Below are 13759 nucleotides of genomic sequence, written 5' to 3' on the forward strand. Positions count from 1 at the left end.
TGGATGAAGTCGAAGGTAAGTAGTACTGAATTTTGCGAATCGAGTACGAACAAATCTACGTAATGAAGGCTTAGTTAATCCCTGAGAATATGTGGCCAACTTGTTATAACTCATAGATATATCTTGATACACAATAAACTTTCTATATGTATATTTTCATGATTGAGTGGAAAAATTCCTCAGATTTTGCATCCAATTTTTTTTTTTTTAAAAATCCCCTCGAATTGGAACTATTTTCTTGATTCTTGAATATTTCCCTTGCTATAATCTTGTTCCTTGCTGTTGTTTGATCCCCCTAAATCCCCTGGATGTCAATCTGCCGATAAAACTGATTGAACGTGTGACGATCTAGTCCTTCCTGAGAAAGAGCAAGCTCTGGTCCTGGAATACGATAACTTAAACTCACTGAACCTGGGAACCCAATCCCTTGCAACCCAACTTTATTCTATCTTTTCAATGTCTCACTTCCAGGATTCGAGCTCGAAAATTCATAATTCTGCAACAACCTAGATCCAATATCGCTGTAAGTAGACCAAAACACCGTTGTTTTCCCCGTGAGATAATCCTCAACCATTGACAAAATTAATCGGGAATCCCGATTCAGGCACACTATCACTCAATCTTGAACACGAACCAGTTGAAACAGAGATCCCCTGTTCTGATACAAAGGCCCCTGAACCTGTCACAGAAGAAGCTGGAATAGTTCCGGTACCTGTTGTAGCATTTACCGACGGCTCGGCGTGCTGTAAAAGCCACTGGATTGTTTCATCGTCAGTTTTGTTGCCTAGTTCTCACGTTAATTGGAAAAATCTAGCTGCGCAAAGGGCGGGAATTCTTATTCTTTGGGCCCTTCTGGGGGGCTAATTGCTTCTTTATATCGTCATTTTCTGCTTGTGTGGTCCCATTTTTTGTTGTGAACTGGGAGGAAAATCTTAAGGTTTCTGCTGCCGATCGTTTGAGGTATTGGGTTCCATGAGAGGAGCCGAGAAATGGGGTATTGATTGACGGAGGAGATCATTGTACAAGTGGTGAGTAGTGAAAAAAAAAAATGTGAGTTGTTTTATGTTGAAAAATAAGTAAATATAGTTTTCTTTATTAGCTCTAAGTTTGAGCTAATAACGTATTATTTGTAGGCTATTGCTTGATGTTTATTAAGTACGCATCGAATGATAATGATTGTGATTTCCCATAGTTTTCCAATTCGGAAAACCTTTTGATGATACACAATTTTTTCAAACAATCTACTCAGATGAGAATCAGTCCTATATATGATAAGTAACTCGGAATGGTTTGGTGTAAGATTGAGTTAATTTCCAAAGTGTAATAAATCTCACAAGTAGAGTATCACCTCACATATAAAATTTAATCTGAGCTTCCAATTATGTTGCTCAACAATTAACTACAATCTCAATTTAAAGAGAATGGAGATTAAATTTTAAAATCCAAGGTCGCATAAACTTTGTACCTACAAATGTTTACTTTCAAAAAAACAATCAAAACACCAATCGCTCTAAAAAATTGCCCAATAAAAAAGTATCAATATCTTATAATAATAATTTGTTTCAATTTAAGTACGTACATATAAAAGAAAAGCATAATAATTGTTCATTGTTGTTATTTCTGTGACGCTTTTTTGGCTGCTATCCATTTGTCAAGGTGATTTTTTTTTTTTAAATTGCCATTGTACTAATTCTGGGAAGAAAAAGTTGAAGGCAATAAAAGGTCTCGTAAATTAGGGTAGGTCTCTTGTGAGACGGTTTCACGAATCTTTATCTGTGAGACGGGTTAACCCTACCGATATTCACAATAAAAAGTAATACGTAGCATATGGATGATTCTATCTTACAAAATACGACTCATGAGACCGTCTCACACAAATTTTTGCTCGTAAATATAATGCATCTGTCTCCCCTACATGTGCCATTCACTATTGCCTCAGCGCATGGCTATGTGCTCATCACCGGAAAACTTTCAAAAACAAGCTGCATAAAAATACAATTGTACATCATTTTTCTTGCATCCAGTCACATAAAATCCCAAATTTTTTCCCCCAAAAATTTGCATTTTCTCGATAGAAAAAAAGCAACTCGATATATGTATTTGTTTGGCTGGCTAATATATTTTATTTATTGATTAAAAAAAAACTACAATTATATCGTACTCTTAATGCTTACATATTTGATTTCTTGGTAATGCTTCATTTCACCTTCTTTACTCATCTTCTTCCCGAGAGTCATTTCCGATTCCACATATCCCAGCGTCACTATTGTTATGTTTATTTCTGGTCCCAATTCTGCTCTTAACGACTCGTAGAAGCTTGTTACCGCTGATTTACTTGCCTGCAATATCCAAATTCATTTAGGAAATTTAGCCTATAAATTAAGCTGACTAATTAATTCATCATTTAATCCATTAAAGATTTCAATGATGGGTCTCGGAAAATTAAAGCTAAAAACAAAAGGGACTGAAGAGAATTGATCAAAAACTTCCAAGACCCAGATTGCATGTAGTGGGATAGTCGAGTTGGGCAGTCGAGGAACCAGCTCGAGGAACCAAAGTGGAAAAAAAGGAGAACAAGACAGTTAAAGCAGTTGCAAAGAAGTGAGAAAAATGTCAATCCATGTTGTTAGTGGGGTTGTTAATGTTGCTGGTGGTGGGATAGTGGAGGAACTGATTCGATAAACCAACGCGGGAAATCAAGGTTTAAAAGGAAGAAAACAATGCAGATAAACAGAGACATCAACTTATCATCAACACTCAATCAAAGCAAATCTATGAAATTTTAATTTCAATTTACAAATTTATAGTTTTTAGTTCTACTTTTCTAGTTATATTTTCCACCATTTTGTATGGTTCCTTCAGCTTTCGAAGAATTCTTTTTCCTTGTTCTTTAATTTTAATTACATTGGTTAAATTTTTGTTTAAGTTGCATCAATATCCGAGGAGGATGTAACTCACGGCCCAATCGGACTCACAACGCCGATAGACGTTAGATTTTCGCACTTTTTTTTTTTTGTCACACTTTAACACAATCTGTGTCTGGCAAATCCACACGTAAAATTCAAGCCAAACACAAATATTAAAAACCATTTCAAATTTAAGCATGATATACATATATATATATATATATATATATATATATTATTCTTACGTTGTAGAAACCTGATCTGGGCATATTGAAATATCCAGTATTTGATGCATTGATAATAATGGTTCCTTTGGTTTTCTTGAGGTGGGGAATCGCAAAGTGAGTAGGATAGATTGATCCCCAGAAGTTGATGTCCTGTTCAATTTTTTCGAAAAAAAACTATATGACAAGAATCACAACTTTTTTAAAAAGAATTATATCATAGTTTCAATTTACCATGAAAGGAGCAAACTTGGTGATCTCGATTCCCTCGTTCACCATGAATATATATGTTACCAATCCCAGCATAATTCAACAGATGATCCACTGCGAATATTCGTAGACATGCATGATTTGTAAAACTAGTTGGAACATATATTTGGGTTTATCCAAATTAAAGAAAGCGAAAAAGAAATGGCACATACATATTCTTGCAAATATCTCCATGATTTATTATGAATGGAATGAAATCTTACATCGTCCAAAATGATTTATGGCTTCGTCAACGAATCTTCGGCAGTCGTTGAAATCAGATACATCGCCGCAGATTACAAGAACATCCGGGGATCCAATCCCTCTGGCTTTTTCTGCAACTTTCTCCGGACGTTCTTCCCTCCTCGCAACAATCACCAAGACAGCTTCTCTCTTGGCATATTCGTAAGCCAAGAACTACACAAAACCATCATCAATATATATGCTACTAATACTGATCCTGAGCAGTATGTGTTTAAATGATCAAATAACAATTTAAAATACCTCCCGATTCCAGATGAAGCACCGGTTATAAGAACAACTTTGCCTCTCATGTTCGTATCCGTGGGGCGAAACGAAAGGAAGATTTTGTACATGATTTTGAAGATCAACAAGGTTGGAGAAATCATGAGTAGGAAAACAGAAACAACATAAAAAGTTGCCACGTTCGCGAACTTGTTATCAACGAGTTTTCGCAACATGGCTGCGCTAGCTGTGTTCTTTTTGTTCTGCGATCAGGTTTAAATAGGTAAAAGAAGAGGCAAGCGTGGATGTATTTTTGTGTTGACAAGAAGTAAACAAACGGACGAAATGTGAGTGGCGGATGAAAATAAGAAAAAATAACGTAAATTTGTGAGCAACTAACTAATCGATGAAATCAAAACCAGCGCGAAAATATTTAAGACACTGAATTGGACGTGTTTGATGTTGCAGCGAACCAAGGTGTAGCAGCTACTGTCTACCCTAGATGAGTGGCGTATAGGTATGCCTGAAAGTTGTGGATGTCGGCGACGTGATTTTCTATCCCTTCTTTTTCTTTTTTCCTGGGTTTTTCAATTACATATAATAACAATAAAATAACATTCCACTTCCTGCTAAATTCGTTGATTGACAGCCCATTACTGAATTTTAATTAATATACTTTAATTTCCGTTTCTTGTTTGGAAAAAATAAGGATTTAACTTGAAATTTTAAATATTTACTAAAATAATAATTATGAGAATAACGTTCTTCAAACTTTTTAGTAAGACTAGAGACAGCTAAAACCTTAGTTCACTGGTTTGTTGTTTAGGTTGCAACGGTTGTATACGGTCATCCTAAGCCTGTTTTTTGCTTCCTGTTCTTTCGGTACATTTATATATCAATGATGGGTTGCGTATCCTTCCTCCAGTTGGTGTGTATTGTTTCATATACACACAAACATATATAGCAAAATTTGTAAATATAAAATCAGAAAATAATGAGTCTGAAAGAGATGGTCATTTATTAAGGTAACAGCCATGATCAATAAATTATTAAAACTACATTGAGTTGTGAAGTAAAACAGAAAATATTGATGAAAAACACGACTAAGAAGAGGTGGCACCTTTTTGGATTAAGCCACTCTTCTTCGTTCAAATCTAAGATACATGAAACGAGAACCCCTGAAAGTCAGGTAAAAATGATCCAAAGTTAGTCATCAAGGCCGAGATCACCCCATTTGACATCGTATCTGGCCGCAAGGTAATGGGCCCCCACTGGACCTCGGCTTCCATATGGATAGTACTCAGGAATCATCTTCTTTTCTTCGAGCTCCTTTAACACAGGTGTGAAGATTGACCAGGCAGCGTCCAATTCATCGCTTCGGATGAAGAGTCTCCTTTCCCCTTCAATGGCATCAAGAAGAAGTCTCTCGTACGCATCAGGAATCTCTTTCGTGTATCTATACCACAGGAACAATAAGTTCCGATGAATCAAGAGTATTGTACTTAGGAGTAACGAATTTTGCAGGCATTACTACAATAGATACTTTTCAAAATTACCTGGCCTTGTATAGAAGATTCAGATGACTTCGGTCCAATCTCATTCCCAATCCTGGAACTTTATTATTAATCTTCAGATAAATAGCTTCATCGGGCTGAACACGGATTACAAACTCATTCGTCGCCATATCCAGATCAGTCCCAATGTTCCGATTATATAGATTACCAGGAACATGTCTAAACTGTACCCTTATCTCAGCCCTGTGAAAAAAGAAAAGCAACGTCCAGGAATCAAACCATGCAACATAAAGCAAGTCAAGAAAGATAAAACTGTGACACTTGCAGATTTCGCTAACCTTCTATTATGTAAGGCTTTTCCAGCTTTCATTAGGAAAGGCACACCATCCCATCTTGCATTATCTATGAAAAGTGCAGCCGCAGCAAAAGTTGGTGTCAAGCTATCTTTGGGTACCGTTTTATCATCTGTGTATCCTGGGTAACTGACACTTCCTTTTGTGTGACTTTTGTACTGTCCTATGACCACATCATCAACTCGTAATTTTCTCATGGAACGCAACACTTTAACCTGTTGTTCGTCGAGAATCAAATATTGTCTTTCAAGAAAAAAGAAACCTTTTTCTAAATCACATCGAGTTCACAAAAACAGGAAAAAAACCTTCTCATTCCTGATATCTTCTGCATCCAAACTGACTGGCGTTTCCATGGCAAAGAGTGCAACTATTTGGAGAAGATGGTTTTGCATTATGTCTCTTATTATTCCATAGTGATCAAAATAACTGGTGCAACAAGAAGAAGCGTAATTAAGGTTTTTGTAACAAAAGAAATATATTATTAGCTCAACTGCTAGTTGAAAAGAAAAAGTACCCTCCCCTTCCTTCAGTGCCAAAGTCCTCGGAAAATATCAATTGAACATTCCTTATATACTGTCTTGACCATAATGGTTCAAAGATGAGGTTTGAGAAGCGAAGGACAGAGAGATTTTCAACTAGCTCCTTTCCAAGATAGTGATCTATCCTGTAAAACGAACAATACAAATAAATTCTCCATGCAAGACTTGCTGATCCCTCAACTTGTTACACCATTTAAAAATGGAAAATGCAATCAAAACCAGATTAAGTTAACTGACCTGAAAATTTGATCCTCGTTCAAGTATTGCTTGAGAGATTTAGTCAAAGAAGCCGAGGATTCAGAATCACGGCCAAAAGGTTTCTCGACAATAATCCTAGTCCACCCACTGGTGGCAGAAGCGGAGAGACTGGCACATCTTACGGCATCAACAAATATGTTGGGGGGAATCGATAAGTAGAATAGCCGGTTTGAATGCCTGCCAGCCTACAGAGGTCAATTATAATCAGCCCTTCTCACTTACAGTTGGTTACTTATTTTTAATCCCCACAAAAATATTCCATTTCACATGGAATGCGCCACCCACAAGAGAGCTATATGTATGACCACACGCTTGCTATTTTGCCAAAACCTATAGTTGTTGGTAACAATGCAACTAAAATATTTTAAACTGTGCAACAGCCCTTGCGCCACATTTCGATTTATCTATCAAGTAGAGAGAATTATTGCACCCAACAATCTACTTTCCAATAATTACAATCCTTGTCATCAATGAGAATCGAAATCTTGATATTGGATCTGATATCAATTGTAGGATCGAGTGCTTGCCGCTCTATTAAAAGTTATCGCTGGTGTTAACTGTGCAACTCAAATATTTTAAATCGTATAACATCTCAAGAATCACGTTTCGATTGTTCTACCCAACAGTGACAATCATTACAACCACTATATATATAATTCAATGCAATTCTTCGCAATGCAAAATCAAAAGGCTAACAAACTAAGCAAAGGTATCTAAACATATGGAAAAAGATATTAGTCTCGAATTTCAACAAATGAATGGGAATTCACACAAACAGACATAATTCACCATGAAATTTGAATCCAATTAACAAGCATAAAATGAACAAAAAAATCACAAAAATTAACCTCAAAGTTGAAACAATTATATCTTAATTTTTTTTCTAACTTCAATACCTCGTGCTCCTGGAGTTTTTTATCAAGTTCCATAAAATTTTCTTGAGAATCATATTGACCTGAGTGGTAGAAACATCTTTTTAAGAACTGCTCCATCTTTTCACCACAATTTTCCCTGAAAAATCATAAGAATATTCCATCTCTCAAATTCTTCGTCCAGTAGACAAGGAGAACGTGTTTTTTCATGTCAAACAAAATCACTGCTAGAAGCTGCAGAAACCAATTACCTCTTGTCAATTCTGCATGTAAGAGTCTTGCTGACCATATTCCTTAATTCAGCGTCCGTCATCTTGCTACGGGCATAACCAAAGATACTGAAATGCTGCAACCAATAATAAATACAACTACAGATCAATCCTAGCGTAATCAGCCATTATGCTTATGTAAATCAAGAAATTTTTTATACTTGCTCATTTGTTTTAAACACATTTCAAATATTTGTACACGTAAAGTGATGGTACTGTTAATATGAAGTTAGACCTCGGGGAGGCAATCCTCATAGTAAAGTGCAAAAAGAGCAGGAAATATCTTCTTTTTGGCAAGGTCCCCAGAGGCTCCTACAACAGTAATACTGACAGTCGATTTATCGCCATCTACATTTGAATCAATAGGCTTTTTCTGTTCTTCTGGAGGAGTAACTGAGAACAACCCTTCTTTCAATTTCTTGACTGGAGCTTGGTTTTCAATTGCAGACATTGCAGCAGCCAAAGCACCTAAAAATTTATTTATTCTGATGTCATAACTCAAAATGGGAGTACATTATGCAAGAAATTAAATCACCGCGGGGAAAAATTTCAAGAAGAAACATTAAATAACAAACTTCTTAATTTTGATAATAGATTGTGAAAATAACAAAACAATCAAGGTTTAAGGATTCAGCCAAACACTAATTAAAAGAAATGTTTTTCTCCTTAAATTCTTTTGGGGTCCTAGTTTCCGCCGTACTCAAATTTTATAGATACAAAAATATCTCCACCGTCAGATCGGCTGCTCAGAACGAGGAGCAAATACCCAACGAAGGTTATTTCAACAATACTGAGAACAATAATTCAATCAAAAAACTACAGCCAGCAAGAACACAAAAACGAAACAATTCTAAACAGTTGATAAAAAAATTTTAAAAACAAACAAACAAGAAATAAATCCTAACAAAGATTTGAACGAATTCAGGAATAAAGACTAAACAAGGATGAAAAATAAAATCAACCATCTTGCATGAGAATCACATTGGGAAAATTGTTGCAATCGCCCTGCAAAGAAACGCTCTTTGAGCCCCATTTTTTCGGAGAAACCAAGGAATATGGTGTGTCTCTAAGATGTTGAAGAGACCCGATTGACGAAGAATTGGAATAAGCCGACGATGAAGAACAGCATCGATTTGATGAAGGCAATGCGGCCATAGTAACAAAAACTCTCTGTTTTCCGAAAACTTCAAGGAAGACAAGATTATAAGTTCTACGACTGAGAAAGAAAAAACGAATCTTTATAATTAAAACAAATTCTCTGATTATATGGGGAAAAAGGAACAGCTTGACAGAGCTTGGGAATTGTCGAAGGGCGAGACTCCTGAGATCTCCCAAAGGCTGCTTGAGGAAGAGTTGTTTGTTCCTTTTTATAATTTTATTTATATATTTTTTAAAAAATTATAATTTTATGTTTTTAAAAATTATTTTATTTTTGAACATGACAGATGGTAATCGTGCCAAGAATAAAATAAATAAATTACGGTCTCACGAATCTTTATCTATGAGACAAGTCGATCATATCGATATTCACAATAAAAAATAATATTTTTAGCATAAAAAGTAATATTTTTTCATTGATGACTCAAATAAGAGATCCGTCTCACAAAATATGACCCGTGAGACCGTCTCACACAAGCTTTTGATTTTACTTAATTAATTTAATTTGCAAATTAGATAAATTATCGTGTTAATATGAGTATCATAAAAAATTAGCGACCAGTTTTATTATCATAAAATAGCATAATTATTATACTTAAAAAAATAAAATGACATAAATTATTTGTCCAAATCGCAAGGGGTAAAAAAGAAAGCTTCAAATTTTAGTGTAATTAATGGTATATTGACACTTGCCTAATATTTTGTATTTGTGCGGTAAAATTTTAATCCACCAAATTAATTTACACTTCTTGAACTAAAGTTAAAGTCTCCTCTGCAATGGGTTCCTTCCACGCACCGATATTTTTATTTCAGGTGTCGAAATTGGAACCCTATGTTTCATCATGACTTTGTAAATTTTAATGTAGCATTATTAAATCAAAATATGCGGATTTCTACTCATAATAACAACATAATTATAATTAATATTAAAAATCAAAGTCTTTACATACAATTTATTTAAGTACAACAGTACAAACAAACATATTAACAAGACAATCCATAACTTTGATATAATAAGGTATAAATTCTGAGCTAGATAGGATATCATGCAAGTTCCAACTATATATTTTTTCAATTATAATATTTCCTCTCTAACATCTGGCATTTATAATAATATAAAAATAATATATATTAAGATTTTTAGTAGTTAGTGAGGACATTAGTTTGATTTACTTTATATAAGAAATCGAAATATGATATAGTTGTGTAATCTTTCAGTATGTATCCTTACAGAAAAAAATGGTAAAATGATATAAATCAAAGTGAAGTCAATACTTGAACTGGTTTCTAGAGTGAATATCGTACGCACTGAAATCTGAAAATATGAGTTTAGCAAAAATTATCACTAAGAATTTTTTTAAAAATCGTTTTTAGTACTAATGTGCTTCTGTGCTAAGGAAAGTACCCCATTAAATATTAATTAGCAGTGCGCCTGTACTATTTTTTTAATGGGTTTGTCTATGTTTATATTATTTTTACCCTTTATGATTTTTGTATGAAGTGATTGATAAAACATAAAAGCATTAATAAGTTACATATCAGAAAGAAACAGATGAAAAATAATTTTTTTTTTCTTTCAAGATCTGAGTTAATCAAACTCGTTTCATTAGAATTTGCTCGAACTCTCTAAAGTCAACTTCAAATTGGATGCATGTGGATTATTAAATGATGAAAACTCTAAACGCATCGATAATCAGTGGAACAAAACTATTTATTTGTTATAAATTTAGTTTTAGCAAATTATTTGATAATCCATACATATCATGTATGTTTATAGAGATATATTCTAGTGGTTTTCGAGCGATCTTTGTCTGTTAACCCTTTCAATAAAAGCCTCCACTCTTTTGTTTAGCTCCTCCATAGGAATTTTTGTAAGATCGTCTACTTTTGTCCTACGAATATTAATTTTTTTCATCCTTTTCACAACCTTTTCATCCCTAGCAATCTCGCAAGCCATCATCTTCTCTTCTTTGTTTACTTCATTTTCATTCCTTTTCTCCTCAAGATTCAATCCCTTCACGCATCCCCCTTCTCTTTGATCATCGCCAATGGCTTCGGATTTAACCTCGCGAAAACTCTTGCTTCTTACAACATATTCATCGTAAACGTCTGAAGCTGTTGATAACTTGGATGATTGAGTTGCTAGTCTTGATTCTCCGACGAGGATAGACACAATGATGTTTCCCAAAATAAAGAAGCATTTGGCATCAAAGAAACTGGACAGATTCTCCGGAAGAGAAACAAAGAAGAAGTGCTTCGCGGAGGGTAACCAAAAGGGGTATGAAACAAACAAGAAAGTGATCAAAGTTGTTAGAGAATAGAGAACAAGATTGTAAAGAAACTGTGCCCTCTTATATTTTTTCATGGCTTCGATCTTCTCTTTGGGCCTCATTGAATTTTCCATTGATGAAAATCTTTATTTTGTTTGGTATTTTCTTTGAGTTTGGAGAATCAGACTTTCTCATACATTTCACAGAACAAAGGGCAAGAGCAAATGATGGTCTTTATATAGTGAGTGGGATATTATGGTGGATTCCGCACATGCTTCCTTTCAATAACTTTAACAAAAGTTGACACAAACTAAAAGCCTAAACTTTTCTAAAGCATTACGATTAATTAAGCATGCCAATGGCAACGTGGGAAGTATGCTCTATAATATTTAAGGGTTTTTTGTATCTGTTTCGTGTATGAAATCAAAAAATTTATTCGAAAAATGAAACTATAATATATTTTAACATACCAAACTTGTGTTTAATTATTTTAATAAAAAATAAAAATAAATGCTGATTTTGATTTGTAGTTGAGGGCAGTGACATTAATTTTCAATTAATTTAAGGACTTCACTTCCAATTTTTGAAAAAACTGTGATACAAGAAATATTCGTTGGTATTACTTACGTAGTTCATAAACAGTTTCCTTGGGAATCACTGTCAAAATAAAGTTGAATCAATAAAGACATTCATCACATTTTAAAAAAAATAGTGATTCATTGATTCTCGGCATGTATCTTTGAGTAGGTCTCTTGTGAGACGGTCTCACGAATTTTTATCTGTGAGACGGGTCAACCCTACCGATATTCACAATAAAAAGTAATACTCTTAGCATAAAAAGTAATACTTTTCATGGATAACCCAAATAAGATATCCGTCTCACAAAATACGACCCGTGAGACCGTCTCACTGTCCATTATTATGGTCACCTATGTGATCGCTTTATGGAAGGAAAAAGATCGACCGGTATTGTATACGTACAACTACGTACACCGCAATCCTGTAAGGCAATCAAGAATGTATTTGTAGGTTTCGACGTTTGTTTATCATATCCAGCTTGTTTAGATCTCTGGGATATGTTCTTTTCTTGTCGTAATTATTCAGCCCTCGAGAGGTTACGTACAAGAGCTGAATTACTAAGCAAGTGAGGGCTAATCTCTTACCGATATAAGTAGTTATGACATTACATTTATCTAACAGATGTATAAGCATCTTTTACACAAATTTCATAATACTTACTGAAACAAAAGCAAAATTGTGCACTGTGATAGCAGAGATGAGATCAGAACAATTATTCACTCATTATAACAAAGGTTTGAAAATCATATATATCAAGACAGATTAGTGCTTATTAACTTCACCACCACAATATTACAAAAATTCAAAATCTTTACTTCCTAACATTTAATTCCAAATGTCCAGCAATAATTTTCAATTCATGATTTCAAAGTCATGTTCCATGCATGAAGTAAATTGGAGAGAAAAATAGACAACAAAGCGTGGCAAATGTCTTTCATTCTCTTTATTAATTAAATTTTTTGAAGCAGTTATAGGTGAAATTAAAATACTGTCAAAGATATAGAAAAATTAAATAGATATCACTGCCATTCGTTTATATTATGTTGAACAAAATCGATCGTATAATGTAGTTTTAAATTTTTTTTTTTTAAAGAAAGGAAAAAAAGAAAAGAAAAGAAAAAGGAATGTCACCTACACATGAGGCGCCCACAGAAAGAGGAGGCTGAAATTCCGAAAGCACAAATGAAGGTTCCATGAAGGAGTCCATCAAAGTATTGCCAATACAAAATTAATTTGAGTTGTTACTTTACAACACAAGCAAAAATAAAGGAATCATTATTGTCGTTGTCGACTAGTTCTAAAATTTTCATTTGGTTAAGATTTTGATCCTAAATATCTTAAAAGATAGCTCAAGATGAGATGATCGTCCAAGTTCATACATACAACTCCTAAAGACTCAATATATCTGATGTGAGAGATTTAACATATCATCTCACGTCATGAATAAACAACTGAAACGTGAAGTTTACATGACATATCTGGTGGCTCATAAGGCAGTCCAAAGGATTTTTCAAGTATATACATTTAATTCTTACAGAGTTAATACAGCTGATGAGAGATATTTAACACACATCCTCATGTCCATGAATAATCAACTTGAGCATGATGTTTACAAGATATATTCGGTAGCTTAGAAGGCAGTCCAACACATAACAGTGTGTTTTATCTCTGATACCATGTTAAGATCGAGACTTATACCTAATTCAACCAAAAAACTATTTTAAGGTGGATGATTGTCTAAATCCATATATACAGCTCACAATGACTTAATCTAGTCGATGTGATATATTTAACACACCTCCTCAAGCCTAGCAATGAACAACTGGAGCATTGAGTTTACAAGACACTATTGAGTGACTCATAGAGTAGTTCAGCACATAACCATGAATATCGGCTCTGATACAGTATTAAAACTGAGAATTGAACATAATTCAACCTAAAAATATTGCTTAATGGGAGAGAGAATTATTTTAGTTTATATATACAACTTCCAAGAACTTAATCCAGCCAATGAGGTACAAATAACACATTTCTCGTTCCTATTTATTTCACACACCTAGCTATAGGCATACAAATATTCTTGTAAAAAAAATGTTTTCATTA

The 13759-nt window shown here is 34.2% G+C and overlaps 1 protein-coding gene and 1 pseudogene across 2 annotated transcripts; both read right to left on the reverse strand.

Moving 5' to 3' along the window:
* Positions 1 to 122: 122 nt before the first annotated feature.
* On the reverse strand, positions 123 to 2237 carry LOC142532438 (transcription factor TCP20-like; annotated as a pseudogene).
* A 2602-nt stretch (positions 2238 to 4839) lies between these two features.
* On the reverse strand, positions 4840 to 8996 carry LOC142532755 (glucose-6-phosphate 1-dehydrogenase, chloroplastic-like). Of its 2 annotated transcripts, none has more exons than XM_075639182.1 (10): positions 8612 to 8996; positions 7885 to 8117; positions 7632 to 7726; positions 7405 to 7519; positions 6488 to 6693; positions 6226 to 6375; positions 6017 to 6137; positions 5697 to 5926; positions 5401 to 5601; positions 4840 to 5300 (listed from the first exon to the last, which is right to left on the reverse strand). In XM_075639182.1, exons 1-10 carry the CDS (start codon positions 8802 to 8804, stop codon positions 5051 to 5053), a joined length of 1794 nt encoding a protein of 597 aa, XP_075495297.1. In that variant the 5' UTR covers positions 8805 to 8996; the 3' UTR covers positions 4840 to 5050. The 2 variants fall into 2 exon arrangements, with proteins under 2 accessions (XP_075495297.1, XP_075495298.1); XM_075639183.1 differs by having other exon boundaries at positions 8631 to 8904.
* Between the last annotated feature and the right edge of the window lie 4763 nt (positions 8997 to 13759).

This window comes from Primulina tabacum, chromosome 18, assembly GCF_025594145.1.
Source record: "Primulina tabacum isolate GXHZ01 chromosome 18, ASM2559414v2, whole genome shotgun sequence".
NCBI classification, from domain to species: Eukaryota; Viridiplantae; Streptophyta; class Magnoliopsida; order Lamiales; family Gesneriaceae; genus Primulina; species Primulina tabacum.

Bases quoted from the DNA above. Each gene is read 5' to 3' on its own strand.
- LOC142532755 (XM_075639182.1), bottom strand. From the start codon at position 8,804: ATGGCCGCATTGCCTTCATCAAATCGATGCTGTTCTTCATCGTCGGCT. The intron at 8,118-8,611 runs GTTGATTTTATT...ATAAATTTTTAG, and splicing joins TGTGATTCTCATGCAAGATG to GTGCTTTGGCTGCTGCAATG. The intron at 6,694-7,404 runs GTATTGAAGTTA...TGACCTCTGTAG, and splicing joins AAAAACTCCAGGAGCACGAG to GCTGGCAGGCATTCAAACCG.